This window comes from Myxine glutinosa, chromosome 1 (genome assembly GCF_964187855.1).
Source record: "Myxine glutinosa chromosome 1, kmMyxGlut1.1, whole genome shotgun sequence".
NCBI classification, from domain to species: domain Eukaryota; kingdom Metazoa; phylum Chordata; class Myxini; order Myxiniformes; family Myxinidae; genus Myxine; species Myxine glutinosa.
In genome coordinates this window covers 338,271,769-338,294,611 of record NC_136261.1, presented here as the reverse complement: position 1 = coordinate 338,294,611, position 22,843 = coordinate 338,271,769, and the positions used below count along the sequence as shown (strand labels likewise).

General features: G+C 47.8%; 2 protein-coding genes across 3 annotated transcripts in view; one reads left to right on the top strand and one right to left on the bottom strand.

Moving 5' to 3' along the window:
- LOC137412574 (liprin-alpha-1) overlaps positions 1-20,892 on the top strand; it is a 394,428-nt gene extending 373,536 nt beyond the window's left edge. The window contains exons 23-27 of one of the 2 annotated variants that reach the window (XM_068097904.2): positions 990-1,165; positions 6,366-6,434; positions 17,521-17,650; positions 18,030-18,125; positions 19,485-20,892. In XM_068097904.2, the coding sequence (XP_067954005.1) occupies positions 990-1,165; positions 6,366-6,434; positions 17,521-17,650; positions 18,030-18,088 (434 nt within the window). In that variant the 3' untranslated portion in view covers positions 18,089-18,125; positions 19,485-20,892. The remainder of the gene's footprint in view (positions 1-989; positions 1,166-6,365; positions 6,435-17,520; positions 17,651-18,029; positions 18,126-19,484) is intronic. The other variant, XM_068097905.2, reaches the window with a different exon arrangement.
- ACSS3 (acyl-CoA synthetase short chain family member 3) overlaps positions 1-22,843 on the bottom strand; it is a 168,417-nt gene that overhangs the window by 8,473 nt on the left and 137,101 nt on the right. The gene's annotated exons all lie outside the window — the stretch shown is intronic.

Sequence of the window (22,843 nt, the reverse complement as noted above, 5' to 3'; positions counted from 1 at the left end):
GAATCAATGATTTGATATCACCTCCTGTTTACTCTCCCTATTCTGGGGATAAGGGAGGAAGAGGATGGAGGTGTGGGGAGAAGCTTGATCAATACGCAGGAAAACTTAAAAAATACTTTCATTTTTTTATTGATTTATTTAAATAAATATTAATGTGTACACATGGTCGAAGCTCGTGAATGAAACAAAATAGAAAGGGGAAAATACCAACAGCAGAGTAGAAGTGAGAGTGACATCAAGGGGAGGGAAGAAGGACTCATGGGAGTGAATAAGCTACACACAAGCTGAATGAAACACAGCAAGAAGAGGAAAGGGATGAACAAACCAACGAACAACTAACAAAGAAAAAGAGGTGAGGGAAATGGGGGAAAAAATCACAATAACCTGGAAAATGGGAGTGCTTGGGAATGGGGTCATTTGGGGTATAAGAGATCACGTATATGGATGGGGGATGACCTGAGATAGTGGCGAACATATGTCCTGAAGCCCTGGAGGGACGAATGGGACTGAACTGACTGGGGAACTTGGTTCCACAAGTGAGAGAAAAGAGGAACAAATGCGTGTAGGTGAGCAGTAAACCTGGATTTGGGGAGTTTAACAAGAAGAGGGTTGGCAGACCATGTGCACCCTGCAGAAACCTGTGTAGGACAGGGCCAAGGGATGGTAAATGGTGCAAGATCAAAAGGGGAGCAGTAGAACACAGAGAGACCACCATCCTGCCTGCTCTGCGAAAGTAGTAGGCCGAAACACACCACTTTGTAACTGGATATCTCAATGATTTTAAGGGCCTTGCTTTCCATGGCATCAAGAAAGACAAGGTGTGAGATCAGCATGCGAGCCCAAAGGGGGAGAGCAGTACTCCATCCAGATGTGAATGAGGGCCTTGCAGATTGTCGAAATACAACAGCATTATTTAATCATACAACGGCATGATTCTCATGTTAAGCAAAGACCCAGAACTAATGCTATGACCCTCACCACCTCCTAAGATGTCATGGTATGGAGCAACGAACGAGTAATGCGCTGGATTCAGTCTATTGGTCTACGTGAGTACTGTGCCAATCTGCAGGAGAGTGGAGTCCACGGTGGCCTCATTGCCCTCGATGACACTTTTGACCACGTGTCCTTGGCCTTGACTCTGCAAATTCCCACTCAGAATTCGCAGGTGTGTTCCAGCCTAGTGGATGATCTCACAAATGTATATTTTGATGTATATATATATATATATATATATATATATATATATATATATATATTTATTTATATATATTGTTACGTTTGTGGGGGATAGGCAATGATTACCTTAGTCCAGGTAGAAGTGTGTAGATTACCATGCTCCGTATGTTGTGATGAAGAAGAAGAAGAACCCCATGTACATAAGTAGGGAATCCCTTAGACCGTATGTCGTGGAAGTGTAAAAGTGTCCCCATGAGAGGGGTAGGGTTATGTTAATTAGTTTGGGATTACGGGTAATGAATCCCCTGTATGTAATGGCCTCTGTTATTTTTCCTCTGTTCCTTATGACAATGCAGCACACACACAAAGCAACGCATTAAATGACACTAAATAAAAGCCTACCGGAAACAGGACTTTGAGCACCAACGATAATACCACCGATGTTTGATAACATCAAGCAGGCAGATCCGGGAGGCCATGCCCCGGAGAGCAGTGATTGGTGAGATTTGTCGAGCAATGAAGAGAGGGACTGGCTGATAGGAGCAAGCACGGGCGGCGTTGGATGATGTCAGAGCCTTGAGTACAAAGGAGTTGGAGGGCCGACATTTTCTCTCTCGTTTTCTGGATCTGGAGGTGAACGGACCGATAAGCTCTCTTGCGTTGGGATGAGCTCTTGCAGTGGGACAGTCTCAACGTATGGTCTAAGTTTACGAGCTCTTGACTGTGGGGTTTTGTGGTGAACAGTCGTGTTCCGTCATCATCATCGTGAGCGTGAGGAGGAGCGAACTGCAGACCGAGGCCTGCGGTTTCCCGCGCACGTACTGCGGACTGAGGCGTGCGTTTCTTCCCGCAAGCGAACTGTGCATGGAGGCCTGTGCTATTCCCACCAAGGACGCGGGGGTTTTAACGATTCCCGAGGGGGTTCAGTAGACTCTCACAGCTAAGTACCTAAAAATACACACACATTTATTTTCACTTTTATTGTTCCCTTTGTCTGTAAACGAGTCTGTGTGGGGACGTCCCATTTAGGAATCTTAGTTTTGCCGGGTGTTATTTTGTTACCGGCATTTCTTCAATAAAGCCGGTATTTTTGTACATTTTAAATCCGTGTCGGTTTGAATTAATTATCACAGGTTCGAGGACGTCCGGTGGGACCCATGAAGGTAAGTTCGTCATTCTCCTTTCCCTCGCGTGTATATAACCGTCATTTTTGACTGAACGCCTCGGAGTGTAAGCTGTTCGGCTATCCGTTTCCTTGGAGGATTTTAATCCCTAGGAACAGGACTATATATATATATATATATATATATATATATATATATATATATATATATATCTTTATCTCTCTCTCTCCTTCTATTGCCTTCCCTGTTTTCACTCTTCCTCTCTTCAATGTCCCCTTCTATCCATCCTATCCTAGTTTTTAAAAGAACCTTTGCTTCTTATACTTTAGCTACCACTCTCCTAACCCCATAGCTTTCTCTTACTATCATCCACCCTCTCTCGAAAAGACCATCTTCCACCCCCTCTCTCTAAAAGACTATCTTCCACCCTCTCTATAAAAGACTCTTCGACCCTCTCTCTAAACTAAAGGATGATCTTCCACCCTTTCTCGAAAAGACTATCTTCCACCGTCTCTATAAAAGATTATTTTCCACCCTCTCTATAAAAGACTATCTGCCACCCTCTCCATAAAAGACTATCTTCCACCCTCTCCATAAAAGACGATCTTCCACCCTCTCCATAAAAGACTATCTTCCACCCTCTCCATAAAAGACTCTTCCACCCTCTCCATAAAAGACTCTTCCACCCTCTCTCTAAACTAAAGTATTATCTTCCACCCTCTCCATAAAAGACAATCTTCCACCCTTTCTCGAAAAGACTATCTTCCACCGTCTCTATAAAAGACTATCTTCCACCCTCTCTTTAAAAGGCTATCTTCCACACTCTCCATAAAAAGATTATCTTCCACCCTCTCCATAAAAGACTATCTTCCACCCTTTCTCGAAAAGACTATCTTCCACCGTCTCTATAAAAGACTATCTTCCACCCTCTCCATAAAAGACCGTCTTCCACCCTCTCTCTAAAAGACTATCTTCCACCTTCTCCATAAAAGACTATCTTCCACCCTCTCCATAAAAGACTATCTTCCACCCTTTCTCGAAAAGACTATCTTCCACCCTCTTTATAAAAGACTATCTTCCACCCGCTCTATAAAAGACTATCTTCCACCCTCTCTATAAAAGACTATCTTCCACCCTCTCTATTCAAGACTATCTTCCATCCCCTTTATAAAAGACTAGATGGATTTCTGAAAAATGTGAATGTTCGGTGCATTTTTGGGTAAAAGTTGGGAACCTCACTTTTTAGCATAATTAGGGTATGCTGAATTCGATTAACCCGGTTCCCATGCCAAATTTTGAGTGTTTGACCTTCTAACTAGCATAAACAAAATGGCCACCAAATTGCCATTTTTGGACAATTTCTTTGAACAAGCATTTATATATCATGTACATACATGCAGCTCTTTTACTTTAACTTTACTACAACTTTTACCCCAAAATGCACCTAGAAGCTTATACTACTGTGTTCAAAAAGTATCCGACCTTTATTTTTCGTGCGTAAAAAAAAGAAGCTAGGGAGGCGTTGATTGGTGCACGTATGTAGGCGATCCTAATGCACACGCGTGAATTTTTTCCCACCTGCAGAAGCTGTCATTCGACGGCAGACCGCCGATGAGTGAGGACATGTAAGTGAGCGCCGTCGGATTTTCGTTTTTGACAAAATGACGGAAAAACTTGAACAACGCTACTGCATCAAATTTTGTGTAAAGCTTGGCGATTCCCAAGTGGAAACGATCCGCAAGATTCAACACCGTTCATTCCATTATGAAGGAGGATTTGGGCTTCAGGAGAATCTCAGCGAAGTTCGTCCCAAAGCTGCTAACGATTGAGCAGAAGCAACTCCGTTTGGAGATCGCACAGGACATGCTGGAGACTGTGAACAGCGATCCCAGCTTCCTCAACACAGTGATCACTGGCGATGAGTCCTGGGTTTATGGGTACGACCCAGAAACCAAGTTGCAGTTTTGATGAAACACAAAATTTGATGCAGTAGCGTTGTTCAAGTTTTTCCGTCATTTTGTCAAAAACGAAAATCCGATGGCGCTCACTTACATTTCCTCACTCATCGGCGGTCTGCCGTCGAATGACAGCTTCTGCAGGTGTGAAAAAATTCACGCGTGTGCATTAGGATCGCCTACATACGTGCACCAATCAACGCCTCCCTAGCTTCTTTTTTTTTACGCACGAAAAATAAAGGTCGGATACTTTTTGAACACACTACGTACATGGCCTTTTTTCATAAATCCGTCTAGTCTATATTATGGTTGGCGACATATTGAAAGAGACATTCAAACTGATATTGAAATTGGACACTATAAAATGGGAAATGGTTTTAATAAGACAATGTTTCATACAGCCATTTATTCTAAAATTAAGTACACATCGCCATGAAGCACAAACATTCAGGAATGTCACACATGTTGTTTTGCCAAACTACATCAAATTCATACGAGGGGTCTGATCATCACTCTGTTGCTGACAGGCACACATTGACGTGCACCTCAACTCTGAATAGCGACATTTGCAGCGTCGAGTCTTGCACTGCTTCTGGCATGCACAACAAATCATCTCGAGGCAACTTTCTGGGATTGGACTCGGTGACATCAGAATAGGCTCTAGTCTTGAATCACCACGTTTCCATCCCATTTCCACAGGTGCAGGAAGGTCAGGTATGGCACAATGAGCATTTCTCCGTACCATGGCTTGATAGTGTACTCACATCAAATGGAAATGAAGAGCTTCACTTGTCGGTGACATTGCTTCTGGTTTACCAGTCTTGGAGAACAATATATGTCGTGCTGAATCAACAGAGGTTGTTCTGTGCATATTATATATTCTGCAGACGAACGCTTCTGCAGATTTGATTGTCTCCTCTGTGAGTTCACCAATGCCCAAGTTCTTCAGCAGTTTATGGTGCTCTTTGAAGACTTTCCATGATGTTCGTTTGGTGTGATTTGCAAAATAGTAGGTGGTGTCACACCCAGTTAATGCGTGAAATGGTAGCAGTGCTGTGGACAAACTTCTCGGTAGATTGTTTAAAACAGCATCAATCGGTGTATAACGCATAGAGCTGCATGTATATACATGATATATAAATGCTTGTCCCAAGAATGTGTCAAAAAATGGCAATTTGGTGGCAATTTTGTTTATGCTAATTAGAAGGTCAAACACTCAAAATTAGGCTTGGGAACCAGGTTAATCGAATTCAGCATACCCTAATTATGTTAAACTAGGGCATTGCCCGTACTATATCTATATCTAAAATTATATCCCCCCCCTCTATTTACATGAAATGGTTTGGTCCAAAGCGAACGGCTTGCGAGTACGGTGACAATCCCCCCCCTCTATTTACATGCAATGGTTTGGTCCAAAGCGAACGGCTTCCGGAGTTTGGTAAAGAAATCGCCATCGCGTGCACAAACGCGCAGGAAAGCGAATGAATCGCAAATTCGGTTTTATTAGTTTTAAAACATAGTTTAACGCCAACATAGTTTGCAAACGTGAAATAAATGAATACGCTCTCAAATGTGCCATCCGAGGCAGAGTGTGTCCTCCACGTTCGGCACACGCGATCGTTCGCTGCTCTCTGATTGGTTGAATCGTTTTTTGGACATAGCTCGGTAAGTAATTGTCCGATTAATATGAAACCTTGAAAAGGCACATCCTCGGGTCCCCAGCAATATACCTGGCAAGTTAAAAGTATATCGGACCCGTGGTTGTCGAGAAACAGCGGTCACAGACAAACAGACGTACAAACGTACAGACGTACAAACAGAGATTACTGGAATTATAGATAGAAGGTGAGGTTCCCAACTTTTACCCAATAAATGCACCTCGAAGCTTATCCATGGCCTTTTTTCCATAAATCCGTCTAGTCTATGAGTGAAAAGCGATTCAATCAAACTCTTTGCAATACTAAGCAAGGTGTTGCCGAGTACTTCATTCTTCTCATTGACAGTCATGGACGCACTTGTGATGATTTTGCAAAGCACTGTTAAACTTCAAGTTGTGATTCTTTAGAAATTCTGTTTTGTCTATTTGTGCTTGTGTTTACTCTTGAAACAGGCTCGACAGGTCTTGGAGAGGGAATTTGACAATCTCTTGGCGCTGGGGACTGACCGTCGGCTGGAAGAGGTGGGTCCTGTTTGCCATCCCGCGCACAAGGTTCCTACTTTGCCGAAACAGTGTTTTGAAGTTTGAATGCAACGACACCATAATTTCTTCCCAGTCATTTGACTTTAACCGCCACTTTGGGGAGACTGTTTGCCTTAATGGTGGGCTGGGCATAGTAGCATTATTTCTGTGGACTCACCAAATAGTCCTGAAAGGTTCTGGCTTAATGTGCTGAAACCCCAATTTTCAGTGCTCAGCTGATACCCAGGCAGCACTTGTGCAACAGCATTTTCATAAAGGTATCCCAAAAGTTCTCTCACCCCACCAGCCTTGTAGATGTCTGACCAATAGTGTACTTTAGTGATGTCTCGTTATTAGTCCCCTACCGGTGTACAGCGGAGGGGACTATAGGTTTGCACGCCGTCCCTCCGTCTGTCCGTCTGTCAGTCCGTCAGTCTGTCAGTCCCTCACGCAAAGAACAGTTTTCCGGACTTTTTTTCTAAACTCTTAAGCTAATGATTTCAAATTTGGTACGTGGTTTCCTCATGATAAGTTACAGATCAAGTTCGAACTTCACGACGTTTCGATCATTTTTGACAAAGTTATGGCACCTTGAACTTTGGGAATTCTGTTAATTCTGATGATCCTCAACTCAGTGCCATTTTAAGTTTAAATTTCCTTTAAAAACCATTTTCTCTGCAATAATAGGACCGATTGAGATAAAATTTTCACCGTAGGGGGGACTCGGTCTGTAGAATATTTTAATGGTAATTATGACGTCACAGGTCACGTGGATCGGCCGCCATATTGTTTTTCGTGAAAACACGAAAACCCCTTTTTCTCTGCAACGGCTGAACCGATCGAGGCCAAACTTTGCAGGCAGAATCGCATACGCATGACGAACAAAAAAGTCAGCGAGCATGATGTCATGCGTCACATGGTTTCAGAGTTGTGACGTTTTTAAGCATGAACCTTTAAAATCAAGCTCCTCCCTCATTTGTGATCCAATCGAGGGGAAACTTCACAGATCTGTTCAGCATATCAGTCTACTAAAATGTCCTTTTGGAATTTGCGATAGGGCACGTGGTTTGGCAAATATCGTTAATTAAACGATTTTTTTTTTTTTTTTAATGGATATCTCTTGAATCACTACTACCTCAGACCGTGAGTTGGTAATTATATAATTCACACAGTGCAATACGTGCAGGCTGCTCCATGGAGCGACCTTGCGGGCTTATCAACGAGGCGAGGCGAGGCGTGACACACATGTGTCTCAGCATACCTCAGATCAAGGTTGAAAACCAGCATCAACTGTGCATAAATTTGCATATTTTATCATTTTTGACAAAGTTATGGCACTTTGAACTTTGGTAGGGGACATGTATTGCAGCGCAATACTCAGAATGCTTGTTCTACACGACTCCATCCTCTGCAGTGCACTCCTTTAGCCTTCAACCAACTTTTGTTTCCCCAGCTACAGAAGCAATCCTCCTGAAGTGTATACATTTAAATACACATGGTCATATAACTTTTTTGGTGGATACAAAATTTCTTCCAGTAAGCACTATTAGTATTTTGGGGAAGTGTAAAAAGAATTTCAAATGTAAAACAAGTAAAACATACATACATACATACATACATACATACATACATACATACATACATACATACATACATACAGGGTGTTCATAACGTCCTTATGCAAATTTGAACTTTGATAACTTTAGATGTACACATGATAGAAAACAAACTATGAACGACATATACAAGCATAGTTACAGTATCTTCAGAAAGTATTCACACCCTTTGACTTGTTTCCCATTTGTTGTGTTACAGCCTGAATTTAAAATGGATTAAATTGAAATATTTTCGCCACTGATCTACACATAATACCCCATAATATCAAGGTGGATTTTTTTATTTGGAAATTTTTACAAACAATTAAAAATGAAAAGCTGAAATGTCTTTAGTCAATAAGTATTTGACCCTTTGCTATGACATTCCAAATTGACCTCAGGTGCATCTAATTTCCTTTGATCATCCTTGAGATGCCTCTACAACTGGATTGGAGTCCACCTGGGCCAATTCAATAGATTGGACATGATTTAGAAAGAAACACACCTTTCTATATAAGGTCCCACAGTTGACAGTGCATGTCAGAGCAGAAATTCCACCATGAAGTCCAAGGAACTGTCCGTAGAACTCCAATATTGAATTGTGAGGAGGCATAGATCTGCGGAAAGGTATAAAACAATTTCTAGTGTTGAAAGTTCACAAGAGCACAGTGAACTCCATCATTAGGAAATGGAAAGAATATGGAACTACCAAGACTCTTCCTAGAGCTGTCCGTCTGTCCAAACTGAGCAACCGCCGGGTAAGAAGGACCTTGGTCAGGAAAGTGACTAACATCAGTCGTTATTCTACCATCATGCATATTTATTTCTCTATGGTCCACACATTTCTGCCAACGATCAAGTTTTATGATTCTGTCACGATATAACTGTGTGTCCTGCTGACTTAAGCAGCGCTTCACAGCGGCCCTGACATCGTCATCAGAAAAATAATGTTCTTCACTAAGGTGTTCCTTAAATGAACTCTCATAAGTTCCTTAAATGAATCCAAACTCTCATATATTCATTCACTAAGGTGTTCCTTAAGTTTGGGGAAGAGATTAAAATCTGATGGAGCCAAGTCAGGGCTGGTGATCCTTTGTGGTGGTACGACATTGACCGTCTCTTACTCTCAGGATCAAATCGTAATGCTGCACCCAACTCTCTCTCATCTCCAGTCAGTCATCCCAACTCTCATCTCCAGCCATCTCATCTCCAGTCAGACTTATCCCAACTCTCATCTCCAGTCAGACTTGTCCCGACTCTCATCTCCAGTCAGACTCATCCAAACTCTCATCTCCAGCTATCTCATCTCTAATCATACATACAAACTCTCATCTCCAATCATCTCATCTCCAGTCAGACTCATCCCAACTCTCATCTCCAGCCGTCTCATCTCTAGTCAGTTACCCCCAACTCTCATCTCCAGCCATCTCATCTCTAGTCAGACTTATCCCAACTCCAGTCAGACTCATCCAAACTCTCATCTCCAGCCATCTCATCTCCAGTCATACATCCCAACACTCATCTCCAGTCATCCCAACTCTCATCTCCAGTCACTTATCCCAACTCTCATCTCCAGTCAGTCACCCCAACTCTCATCTCCAGTCAGTCACCCCAACTCTCATCTCCAGTCAGACTCATCCAAACTCTCATCTCCAGCCATCTCATCTCTAGTCAGTTACCCCCAACTCTCATCTCCAGCCATCTCATCTCGAGTCAGTTACACCAACTCTCATTTCCAGCCATCTCATCTCCAGTCAGACTTATCCCAACTCCAGTCAGACTCATCCAAACTCTCATCTCCAGCCATCTCATCTCCAGTCATACATCCCAACACTCATCTCCAGTCATACATCCCAACACTCATCTCCAGTCATCCCAACTCTCATCTCCAGTCACTTATCCCAACTCTCATCTCCAGCCATCTCATCTCCAGTAAGTTACCCCCAACTCTCATCTCCAGCCATCTCATCTCCAGTCATACATCCCAACACTCATCTCCAGTCATCCCAACTCTCATCTCCAGTCAGTCACCCCAACTCTCATCTCCAGTCACTTATCCCAACTCTCATCTCCAGTCAGTCACCCCAACTCTCATCTCCAGTCAGTCACCCCAACTCTCATCTCCAGTCAGTTACCCCAACTCTCATCTCCAGTCAGACTCATCCCAACTCTCATCTCCAGCCATTTCATCTCTAGTCAGTTACCCCCAACTCTCATCTCCAGCCATCTCATCTCCAGTCAGTTATACCAACTCTCATTTCCAGCCATCTCATCTCCAGTCAGACTTATCCCAACTCCAGTCAGACTCATCCAAACTCTCATCTCCAGCCATCTCATCTCCAGTCATACATCCCAACACTCATCTCCAGTCATCCCAACTCTCATCTCCAGCCATCTCATCTCCAGTAAGTTACCCCCAACTCTCATCTCCAGCCATCTCATCTCCAGTAAGTTACCCCCAACTCTCATCTCCAGCCATCTCATCTCTAGTCAGTCACACCAACTCTCATTTCCAGCCATCTCATCTCCAGTCAGACTTATGCCAACTCCAGTCAGACTCATCCAAACTCTCATCTTCAGCCATCTCATCTCCAGTCATACATCCCAACTCTCATCTCCAGTCAGTCACCCCAACTCTCATCTCCAGTCATACATCCCAACTCTCATCTCCAGTCATACATCCCAACTCTCATCTCCAGTCACTTATCCCAACTCTCATCTCCAGCCATCTCAACTCTAGTCAGTTACCCCCAACTCTCATCTCCAGCCATCTCATCTCTAGTCAGTTACACCAACTCTCATTTCCAGCCATCTCATCTCCAGTCAGACTTATCCCAACTCCAGTCAGACTCATCCTACCTCCATCTCCAGCCATCTCATCTCCAGTCATACATCCCAACACTCATCTCCAGTCACCCCAACTCTCATCTCCAGCCATCTCATCTCCAGTCATACATCCCAACTCTCATCTCCAGTCATCCCAACTCTCATCTCCAGTCAGTCACCCCAACTCTCATCTCCAGTCAGACTCATCTCTAGTCAGTTACACCAACTTTCATTTCCAGCCATCTCATCCCCAGTCAGACTTATCCCAACTCCAGTCAGACTCATCCAAACTCTCATCTCCAGCCATCTCATCTCCAGTCATACATCCCAACTCTCATCTCCAGTCACCCCAACTCTCATCTCCAGTCAGTCACCCCAACTCTCATCTCCAGTCATTTATCCCAACTCTCATCTCCAGTCACTTATCCCAACTCTCATCTCCAGTCAGTCACCCCAACTCTCATCTCCAGTCATACATCCCAACTCTCATCTCCAGCCATCTCATCTCCAGACATACATCCCAACTCTCATCTCCAGCCATATCATCTCCAGTCATACATCCCGACTCTCATCTCCAGTCATACATCCCGACTCTCATCTCCAGCCATATCATCTCCAGACATACATCCCAACTCTCATCTCCAGCCATCTCATCTCCAGACATACATCCCAACTCTCATCCCCAGCCATATCATCTCCAGTCATACATCCCAACTCTCATCTCCAGTCAGTCACTCCAACTCTCATCTCCAGTCAATTATCCCAACTCTCATCTCCAGTCAGTCACCCCAACTCTCATCTCCAGTCAATCATCCCAACTCTCATCTCCAGTCAATCATCCCAACTCTCATCTCCAGTCACTTATCCCAACTGTCATCTCCAGTCAGTCACCCCAACTCTTATCTCCAGTCAGACTCATCTCTAGTCAGTTATCCCAACTCTCATCTCCAGCCATCTCATCTCTAGTCAGTTACACCAACTCTCATTTCAAGCCATCTCATCTCCAGTCAGACTTATCCCAACTCCAGTCAGACTCATCCAAACTCTCATCTCCAGGCATCTCATCTCCAGTCATACATCCCAACTCTCATCTCCAGTCACCCCAACTCTCATCTCCAGCCATCTCATCTCCAGTCATACATCCCAACTCTCATCTCCAGTCATCCCAACTCTCATCTCCAGTCAGTCACCCCAACTCTCATCTCCAGTCACTTATCCCAACTCTCATCTCCAGTCAGACTCATCTCTAGTCAGTTATCCCAACTCTCATCTCCAGCCATCCCAACTCTCATCTCCATTCACTTATCCCAACTCTCATCTCCAGCTATCTCCTGTCCAGTGAGTATTCCCAACTCTCGTCCCCAGTCAGTCACCCCAACTCTCATCTTCAGTCACTTATCCCAACTCTCATCTCCAGTCAGACTCATCTCTAGTCAGTTATCCCAACTCTCATCTCCAGCCATCTCATCTCCAGTGAGTATTCCCAACTCTCGTCTCCAGTGCTTCACACTTTACAGCACTGACAATATCATGCTGCCCTCTGCCATCTTGATTGAGTGAGACCTGTAGTGTCAGAATCAAGAAACATCACACCCAGTGATAGGAAGAATCAATGTATGGAGTGTGCTTTCTTTCATTCGAATATCGTTTCCTGTTTGAGAAAACGAAAAGCAGACATTACTTTTCACCACACCCTCGTATAATAATAAATTGAAGCGCGATGCTGCGCGCGCTAATGCTTACGCAAGGAGCAAGCGGACAACGCGGTTCATAAAAGAGTCTTTATTGAAAGTACTCAAACTGCAGCACTGAGCTGCTCCGGGCTGCGCGCCCCGTGTATCTCTTGAGGCCACGCCTCTCTCTGGGGCATGGCCGCCGCCCACTTGGTGCGCGGAATGATGTCACCACGCCAGTGGGCTTTCGTGTCCGCCACACGCGCCCCCCCAGAATTCCCGCGCACCTGGAGGGCCAGTTTGCGGGGCAAACGGATGACCCGGCCGAAGCGCCCCCTGGCGATCGGCGACGTCCGGGGTGCGGGGATGCCAGGTGGGATGCCTCTGGCTGCCCCTGGGATGGGTGCAGGACCGGGGGGCGGCGTGGCGGCGGGGCTGGGTGGTGCCGGGGGTCCGCCCGCAGGGGGGCGGCCCTGACGCGGGGGTCGGGCCACTGGCGGTGGATGGTCCATGTCGAGGTGGGCCGGCTTGAGGCGGTCTACAGAAACGCGGTCAGGAGTACCGCCGATGTCCAGGGTGAAGTGCTTCACCCCGGTCTCCAGCACGCGGAAAGGCCCGTCGTACGGGAGCCGCAGCGGTGTCCGGTGGGCATCGTGGCGGACGAAGACGTACTCCGCCGTGCGAAGCTCCGGGGCGACGTGCGTCGGTGGGTGCCCGGGGCATGCCGTTGGCACCGGGGCGAACCTCCGGGCGGTCTCTTGCAGAGCGGAGCGCTGCTGTGCCACGGACCATGGTGCCGTGGAGTTGGGGAGGAACTCGCCCGTCACCCGCAGCGGTTGCCCGAAGACCAACTCCGCCGCGGATGCGCGCAGGTCCTCCTTGGGCGCCGTCCGGAGGCCCAGCAGGACCCAGGGGAGCCTGTCGTCCCAGCCGCCGTCGTGGAGGGTGGCCCGGAGTGCGGCCTTCAATGAGCGGTGAAATCGCTCACACAGGCCGTTAGCCTGGGGGTGGTAGGCCGTGGTTCAGTGCAGCCGGACCCCGAGCCCCTGTGCGACCGCCCCCCAGAGCTCCGAGGTGAACTGGGGGCCGCGGTCGGACGAGATGTCTGAGGGGGCGCCGCACCGAGCGACCCAGGTGGCGATGAAAGCCTGCGCGACGTCCGCCGCCGTCGTCGACGCCAAGGGCACGGCCTCCGGCCACTGGGTGGTGCGGTCCACCATGGTGAGGACGTGGGTGAAACCCCGCGAGGGAGGCAGAGGTCCCACCAGGTCCACGTGGACGTGGTCAAACCGGCGGTCCGGCACCGTGAACGGGGCCAACGGGGCCTGGGTGTGCCGGTGCACCTTGGCACGCTGGCACGCGAGGCACGTCCTGGCCCAGCCGCGGACGGCCTTCCGGAGGCCATGCCAGACGAACTTGTCGGCGATCAACCTTTGGGAGGCCCTCGCGCCCGGGTGGGACAGGCCGTGGATGGCGTCAAACACCTGGCGCTGCCAGCCCGCGGGCACGATGGGGCGAGGCCGCCCGAGGGAGACGTCGCACAAGAGGGCCGCGCCCGCGCCGTCGAACGGCACCTCTGTGACGGCGGTCCGCAAGGCCTGGACGTCGGGGTCAGCGGCCTGGTCCGCTGCCATCCGGGCATAGTCGATGCCGAGGTGGACTGCGTGGGCGACGGCCCGGGAAAGGCAATCTGCCACCGGGTTGTCCTTCCCCGCGACGTGCCGGATGTCCGTCATGTACTCGGACACGGCCGAGAGGTGACGCTGCTGCCGGGCCGACCACGGCTCGGTGACCTTGCCCATCGCGAAGATCAGCGGCTTGTGGTCGACGAAGGCCGTGAACGCACGGCCCTCGAGCAGATGGCGGAAGTGCCTGACCGCCAAGTGAAGCCCGAGCAACTCGCGGTCGAAGGTACTGTAACGGCGTTCGGGCGGGCGAAGCTGCCGGCTAAAGAACGCCAGCGGTTGCCAAGCTCCACGCACCCATTGCTCGTGCACCGCGCCCACCGCGTAGTCCGAGGCGTCGGTGGTGAGGGCGATCGGTGCCTCGGGCGCCGGGTGCGCGATCATGGTGGCATTAGCCAAGGCGAGCTTCGCGCCCGTGAACGCCGTGTCCATCTGCTCGGTCCAGGTAACGTCGCCTTTGCCCGGCTTACCTCGGAGAGCTTCGTGCAGGGGGCGCAGGAGCTGGGCGATACGGGGCAGGAACCGATGGTAAAAGTTCACCATGCCCAGGAACTCCTGCAGCCCTCTGATTGTGCGGGGGCGCGGAAACCCCTTCACCGCCTCCACCTTGGCCGGCAGGGGGACGGCTCCGTGCCTGGTGACACAGTGCCCCAGAAAATCGATTACGGCGACGCCGAACCGGCACTTTGCGGGGTTCACAATCAGGCCATGCTGGCCCAGGCGTTCGAAGAGCGTGCGGAGGTGGCGTAGGTGCTCTTCGCGGGACGCGCTGGTGACGAGGATATCATCCAGGTAGACGTAGACAAAATCCAAGTCGCACAGGACGCTGTCCATCAGTCGCTGGAACGCCTGAGCCGCATTCTTCAGACCGAAGGGCATCCGCAGGAACTCGAAGAGTCCGAATGGCGTGATGACCGCCGTCTTCGGGACGTCCTCCGGCCTGACGGGGACCTGATGGTAGCCGCGTATGAGGTCCACCTTCGAGAAGAAGGACATGCCCGCCAAACGGGCAGAAAAGTCCTGAATGTGGGGGACGGGGTAGCGGTCGGGAGTGGTGGCGTCATTGAGACGGCCATAGTCCCCGCACGGTCGCCATCCCCCGCCGGGCTTCGGCACGATGTGCAGCGGCGACGCCCAAGCACTCTCCGAGCGCCGAACGATGCCGAGTCGCTCCAGGGTAGCGAACCCCGCTTTTGCCACCGCCAGCTTCGTCGGCTCGAGGCGGCGTGCCCGGGCGTAGACCGCTGGCCCGACGGTGGGGATGTGATGGGCCACCCCGTGCTTGACGGCCCCCGCCGAGAAGGTGGGCCGCGTGAGGGCCGGGAAGCCGGCGAGGAGGCGGGTGAATTCGTCCGCTGCCGGAAGCGTACAGATCAACGTGGCCGGAACCGAACCATTCGGCAAGCCGCTTGGCAAGCCGCTCGTTGAGCTGCTCGACGAGCTGGGCAGCGCACAAGCGAGCGAGCTGAACGTCTCGGCCTGGACAAGACGTCTGCGCTTTACGTCGATCAGGAGCCCATTAGCGCACAGGAAGTCCGCGCCAAGCAGTGCCATGGGCACGTCGGCCGTGACGAACGTCCATCGGAAAACCTGCCCTCCGAACCGCAGAGAGAGGCAGCGTTTTCCGTACGTACGGATGGGCGTCCCGTTCGCGGCAAGCAGCGCGGGGCCCCCGCCCTCGGCGTGCTTGTCTGACGTACCGGTGGGAACGACACTCACCTGCGCTCCCGTGTCGCACAGGTAACGGCGCCCGGATAAGGTGTCCGTTATGAACAGCAGGCTGCTCGAACGGCCGGCGCTCTTCGCCACTATTGAGCGCCGGCCCGGGCGTTTCCCGACCTGTTGAAGGAGCATGGCGGATGACACTGCCGAGCCTCGTGGCCGAACTTGGCGTGGAACCAGCACCAGGTGGTGGAGCTGGAGGAGTGCGGCTGGCTCCGCCAGGCCGGTGGAGTTGGCGGTTTTCCCCGCGGTGGCGGTTTTCGCCGCGGCGGTGGGCGGGGCGTGGCGGCGGTCACGAGGTGCGTATCAGCATGCTGCGTATGCTGTGTAAGCTGATGCTGTGAATCAGCATCATCAGCAGCATCAGCCTCGAGGTCCGTGACGGCCGCACCGACTCTCGCCCGCGTATCCGAAGCCGCGAAGTACCTGTCCGCCTCGGCTGCCAATGCTCGGGGTTCCGTTAGCACGGTCCCGGCCAACGCGAGGCGAACCTGCGCTGGAAGTTGGCGACGGAAAAGCGCCCGGAATAGAGAACCGGGGGCTTCGTCGCCCAACAGTGACAGCATATGGTCCATTCGGACTGACGGGCGTGTGTCGCCGAGCTCGGGGAGATCCAGGAGGCGGTCGGCCCGTGCGTCGTCCGTGAGGCCGAACGTGGCTAGGAGTAGCCGCTTGAGTGCCTCGTACTTGTGGCCGTCCGGTGGGTGGCGAAGGACGGACACAACTCGAGCGGCCGTGCCGGGCCCGAGGGAGGCGACGACGTGGCAGTAGCGCATGTCGTCGCCGGTGAGGCGCCGAAGCTGAAATTGGGCTTCGGCTTGGACGAACCAGACTTCGGCCTGGGCCTCCCAAAATTCGGGAAGTTTAATCGACATTGCGTTGTTGTTTGCCATTGCAATGGCGTCGTGTTCGGAAGGATCGCTACGGCAGATCCAACGTCGAGGTCACCATATGAAGCGCGATGCTGCGCGCGCTAATGCTTACGCAAGGAGCAAGCGGACAACGCGGTTCATAAAAGAGTCTTTATTGAAAGTACTCGAACTGCAGCACTGAGCTGCTCCGGGCTGCGCGCCCCGTGTATCTCTTGAGGCCACGCCTCTCTCTCGGGCGTGGCCGCCGCCCACTTGGTGCGCGGAATGATGTCACCACGCCAGTGGGCTTTCGTGTCCGCCACAATATAATAGTTTGTACTTCCAGATTAGTTGAAGTCTGTTAAAGACACAATCATCCACTGCTAATTACAGTGTCCGCCACTGCACTGCTAACTGTAGTGTCAATCAACATGAAGGCTATAGAAGCCTTTCTGGCAATGTCAATATCCCCCCCCCCTTGGGGAATGAATCAATCCACGGCTGTGTTTCTGATTCCCTGACCATCGTCAGAGTGGAGTAAATTCCTCCCAAAAAGTAGAGCTGGTATGCTACCCCACGTGGATTAATTATATCACACATATAATTACACTTTGACTAAATATGCAGTTGTTCATGTTCCCCGCCCGATCCTACTTTCATGAGAGTATATTTTGCAATAATTAATTAAAAGCATTTGTTCCATAGAAACCATTTTGCCATGTTACCACCCCAAGGAGGAGACAAGTGTCATGGGAATGGCCTCAGGACCCGGCCCAGTGGAGACGATGCCATCAGGATTTCGCATCTCAGGCGCTTCCATGAATGCATCACCCAATTCCCAAGCTAAAAAATCCCAACCGGATGGTACGTTAATCAGTGAAAACGTTCTTCGTTCGACTTGATGCTTGAAAACGTGGTCTCGCCCCGGCCTTGCTTGCTAACGTCTGCAGTGTGCATGCCTTGTATACATTCGTTGCACTTGAGAATATACCGTTACTAATCCCCAAGACCGTTGTTAATTTTTTTTTCCTTCATTTTGCTAATTAGCATGTTGTGATGTAATTTTGTGAATTTGCTCTCACTGTATCTGACGTTTGACCGATAACGTGCTTGGATAGCTGATACGAATTGAGACGGTGTAACAGCTTGAGTGCCACCAAAGGATCTGTGTTATTTTGCTAAAGAGGCCTGTACGGACTGATAACAGCACTTGCATGCATTGCTTTCGGCTTGCACTGAGCAGGCAGCACCGCTGGGGGGCAGAGGATAGACGCCGCTGTGGTCAGAACATACTCATGCTGACTTGAAATGCTGACAACACACCTTTCTTTGAGAGAGGGTGAGTTAAATGTCCCCTCGTGATAGGCCATTGGTCATTTCTTTTATAGGCTTAGATCGTGGTTCGGGTGAAACACCAGTGTGAACATTTTGGCATTTAGATCATAGGAATTTATTTATTTATTTATATATATATATATATATAACAAGTTCCTAATATGTCCTGCAGGCAAAAGGTTGTATTTTCTCCCTCTGGGGTTTTAAACCCTTACACACGTAGAATGTCTGCCCTCTTCACTCCACTGCTGTGCTCCTTCCTACTTCCTAACTCTATTTTCCTTCAAATCTTCTTTCTCTGTTTTCCCAATCCTCCCTACCCCTTGTCCTTCCATTCTTTAATTTGCCAATCACATCCTCCCCTCTCTCTACCTCCACGTTTTTTCTTTTACATTTAAATAAATGAACAAGATTATATAACTCATAAATTGATATATGTGGGGAAAATTACATGCCCAGACCAGGAATCGAACCCAAGTCCTCTGGTGAACCGTACCAGTGCTCTGCCCCATCTGAGCTATCTGGGCGACCCTGAGTGAGCATGCAATTTTCCCACACATATGATTGCCACTCTCTTTCCGTCAATGCTTCCGGGGCATTCGCTGCCAACCATAGGAGCACCAATGGCCTGAACACCAGAGGGTTTTCCTCCAATGGGGGGACAAATCCATGTCTGCTATTACAAACACCACTGGGAGTGGAGAAACAATTAAATAAATAAACAGGATTATATAACTACTTGATTTTTACATATTTGGGAAATTTACGTGCCCAGACCAGGAATTGAACCCAGGTCTTCTGATGAACCATACCAGTGCTCTGCCCTTTGAGCTGCTGTATCTGGGTGACCCTGACAAAGCATGCAATGTCAACATTCCCCACATATGTCAATTAATTATTTATATAATTCTGTTCATTTATTTAATTGTTTATATGCCCCCAGTGGTGTTTGTAATAGTGGACATGGATTTGTCCCCCCATTGGAGGAAGGCCCTCTCATGTTCAGGCCGTTGGTGATCCTATGGTTGGCAGCGAGTACCCCGGAAGCATTGACGGAAAGAGAGTGGCAATCATATGTGTGGGAAAATTGCATGCTTAGTCAGGGTCGCCCAGATAGCTCAGATGGGGCAGATGGCAGAGCACTGGTACGGCTTTCCAGAGGATCTGGGTTCAATTCCTGGTCTGGGCGTGTAACTTTCCCACACAGGTCAATTAATCTTTTACATTTGTATGACATTTGGAGTGCCCTGCTGAAAACGAGTAATCTCAAGTTGTTTCCATTTTTTGTTTTGCCGCTTACAACTGTGTGTTATCTCCACTGTGTTCGCCATACTGATGAGTCTTCTGTCGGTCTTTTTTTCAGTATATGCACACTACTTCTACCGCTAAATGGTGAATCATCTGCTCAAGGTGCAAGAAGAAGAATTGTGCAAAGAAAAAAAACTTTTTGAAACTGGGTCATTAAGTGTTCTTTTAATACTATTTTGTACAGAGTATTTATATTGCTTTGAAATAAATCCTGTCATTCTTATGTCCCCTTACCTATCCATACGTTTAACCCTCTGTGCCGCCCCCTCGCCCGTCCCCCTTATTTTTTATGTAACTTTCGATGGTTATTGCATAAAGTGTATAAAGGTAATATTGAATCGGCAAACATTTTATTTATTCTTTAAAAACGACGTAAATCATTCTCATCTTCGTGGAATCATTTCTCCGACAGAAGACTAACGTAAGTGGTTGTACAGCAGTGACGTATGTATATGCACCTGAGAGGATGGAACTGTGGGGGGTTTGTAAATATTGCAAAGTGTGCTTTACCCACAGAACTCTGCATATTTTGTAACAAAGTGTTTCGAGTCGTGGAGGAAGGGAGTAAATACAAACACGCCATTTGTCGTCGTCCGATGCTGGTGCAACCCGCGTGAGACGACACGTGCTCTCCTGTAATATTATTTTTTTACAGTGAGTGATATTAACGCCAGACGGCTTTGCTCTCCTCAAGCCCCTAAAAGTTTGCTGTGAATCTGTCCTTAACCTGCCATTCTCTGGGCAACTGCGGGTTTATTTTTTTTTTTTACCCACTGTGCACCCTTAAAATCGGACCAAACGGTTGTGCTTTTTTTTCTTCTTTTTTTAACGTTTCGATATTCCTTCGAATTGCTCATGGCAATAGCACACCTTGACTACGGAGAGCCATAAACGTCAGGTACGTTCAGGAGTCGGATGTAATCGACTATCATGTAATTTTAGGGAAGAAAACTGGAGGTTGCGGTAGGGATGCGCTAACGCTGTATTTTCAAAACTTCAGATATCCTACCTGCACCGACCGCCACATGGCTGTTAACGTCCGACGTATTTCTGGAGTCCAAATGTTTTTTTTAATGTCATTTCGGAAATCGACAGTTTCATGCCAAAATTACAAATGGCATTTGACATTTGTGCAAAAATTCACTTGCTTCTTCAAAATAAAATAGGGAACGATATGAATGTCTTACATTTCCTCTCTCCATTGGAAATTGCTAAAAAATAATTTTACTGAAGTTAATCCAAAGATAAATTAATTATTGTTTAAAATGGCACTTCTCTTTGTGCATAACAATTTGTGGACGCATTTGAATTGGAACCATATCCTTATGGAAATAGTAATGCAGTCGGTATCTGTTATACTTTTTACAACAGAAAGGAAGTTCATCACAGTATTATTTTGTTTGAAGCATTAACTGCCTATTTGGCCAATTGTCCTGCCAATAAAGAATTGTATTCTGCTGTTACATTCGATTGCCTCATTCATTGAATTTACAACAACAACAACAGGCATTTTAAGGCCATTTTCCCTGCTAGAGCGGGGGTTAGCCTTGCGGTCCCCATGACAATCTTCTCCATTTTGCCCTATTTTCTGCATCTCCCCTTGTTAACCCCCTTGCCCGCATTTCTTCTTCCACCATCTTTAGCCAAGTCTTTCTCGGTCTTCCCCGTCCTCTACTAACTTCTACATTCATTTACATCACTCTTCTCAACCAGTCACTTTCATCCTTCCTCAACACATGACCAAACCATCTCAACCTGTTTCTCTTTGAAAAATTGAAATTTTTCATTTGAAAAATTGAAAATCTGTTCATTGAAAAATTTGATCATTGAAAATTTTGAAGAAAAAAAAAAAAACATTGAAAAATTGTTTATTCATTGAATTTGCATAGGAAAATAACCTGTTTGCTTTTGCAGGGAATGGCAAACATATTCCGTCAACCATGCGGAAGACTTTCGTGGTGGTTCGTTCATATTTACCCCACGCACACAAACCACAAAAGCGGGTTTAAACAATCGGTTCACTTCTGTCTGTCTGTCCGTCCGTCTGTGTGTCTACGAACGTCAGATTATGATCGAGGAACAACTTAATTTATTTTTAACTTGAAAATTTTTTTTTACATGAATTATATAATACGTATATATAATTGAATGTTATATTTTGAACTTAAATCAGAACATATATATTTCTACCCCTGTTAATACACCTCAAATCCACCTTCTTCAAATTCCGTTTTTTTTCCTGTAAGTCCTTCTACTTGTAGTGTTCATCTTGTTTGTCCTGTGTACCCCACCCCAGCCCTCTCCCTTCCACAGATCTCCTGATATCCCTGTTCTCTACTGTTGTTGTGTTTCCCTCTCTCTCCCACATCTTGTCTCCTGCTCCCTTTATTATACATTTTATGTGTGTTTCTACAGACTTGGCATTTAATATGGAATATTTTTTTTGTGGGGGTGAACTTACTTTTCAAGATGACTTAGAACCAAAAGTTCATTGGAATTATGTTGAAATTATTCTAGATTTTGTTAATGTGACCTTTAAAGGAAACAAAAGCCACATTTGACATTTCAAAGCAAATAAATTGATCCTTGAAAGTGATGTAAACTGATATCGAACTCAATTCATGGACAGTACTGTGTTAAACTTCTGTACGTTTTCCAGAAGTATCTCTTTATTTTGCACATTAGCCAAAAAATTTTTAACAAAAACAAAAGTTAAATTACGACTGGGATTACGGACAGTAAAATTACAGTTCAGTACTTCGTGTAACCACCACGAGCATTCAGGAGAGCACATACACGTTGAGGCATGCTGTTCACGAGATTTGCCAAGGTTTGGACAGGAATCGCTTGCCATGCAGTGACAATAGCCTGCTGCAATTCACGCACAGAGGTCGGCTGCTGGTCCAAGTGGTCGATTTGATGCGTTAATTCTGCCCACAAGTTCTCTATCGGATTCATATCCGGGGACATGGCAGGCCACTCCATATGCTCTACACCACGGTCAGCATGAAAGTGTTGGATCATGCGAGCACGATGAGGCTGTGCATTGTCATCTTGGAAGACAAAGTTTCCTCGAAAGGCTGCACGAGCAAATGGAAGCAATGTTTCTTCCAGAATGGCCCTGTACTTGAACTGGTTCAGGTTTCCATTCAGAACAACCAGGTCAGTTTTTCCCCCTGCATGAAAAGCAGCCCAAACGGTCACCCCACCACCTCCAGCTTGGACTCTTGGCACTATACAATCTTTGTTGTAGGCTTCATGCACTTGTCTGCACACTCGGACGCGGCCATCTTGACGATAGACCAGAAATCTAGACTTGTCACTGAAGATCACGTGATTCCAGTGTCCTGGCTGCCATTGACGGTGCTCTCTGGCCCACTGAAATCGGCGCTGGCGGTGTTGTCTGGTCAGGCG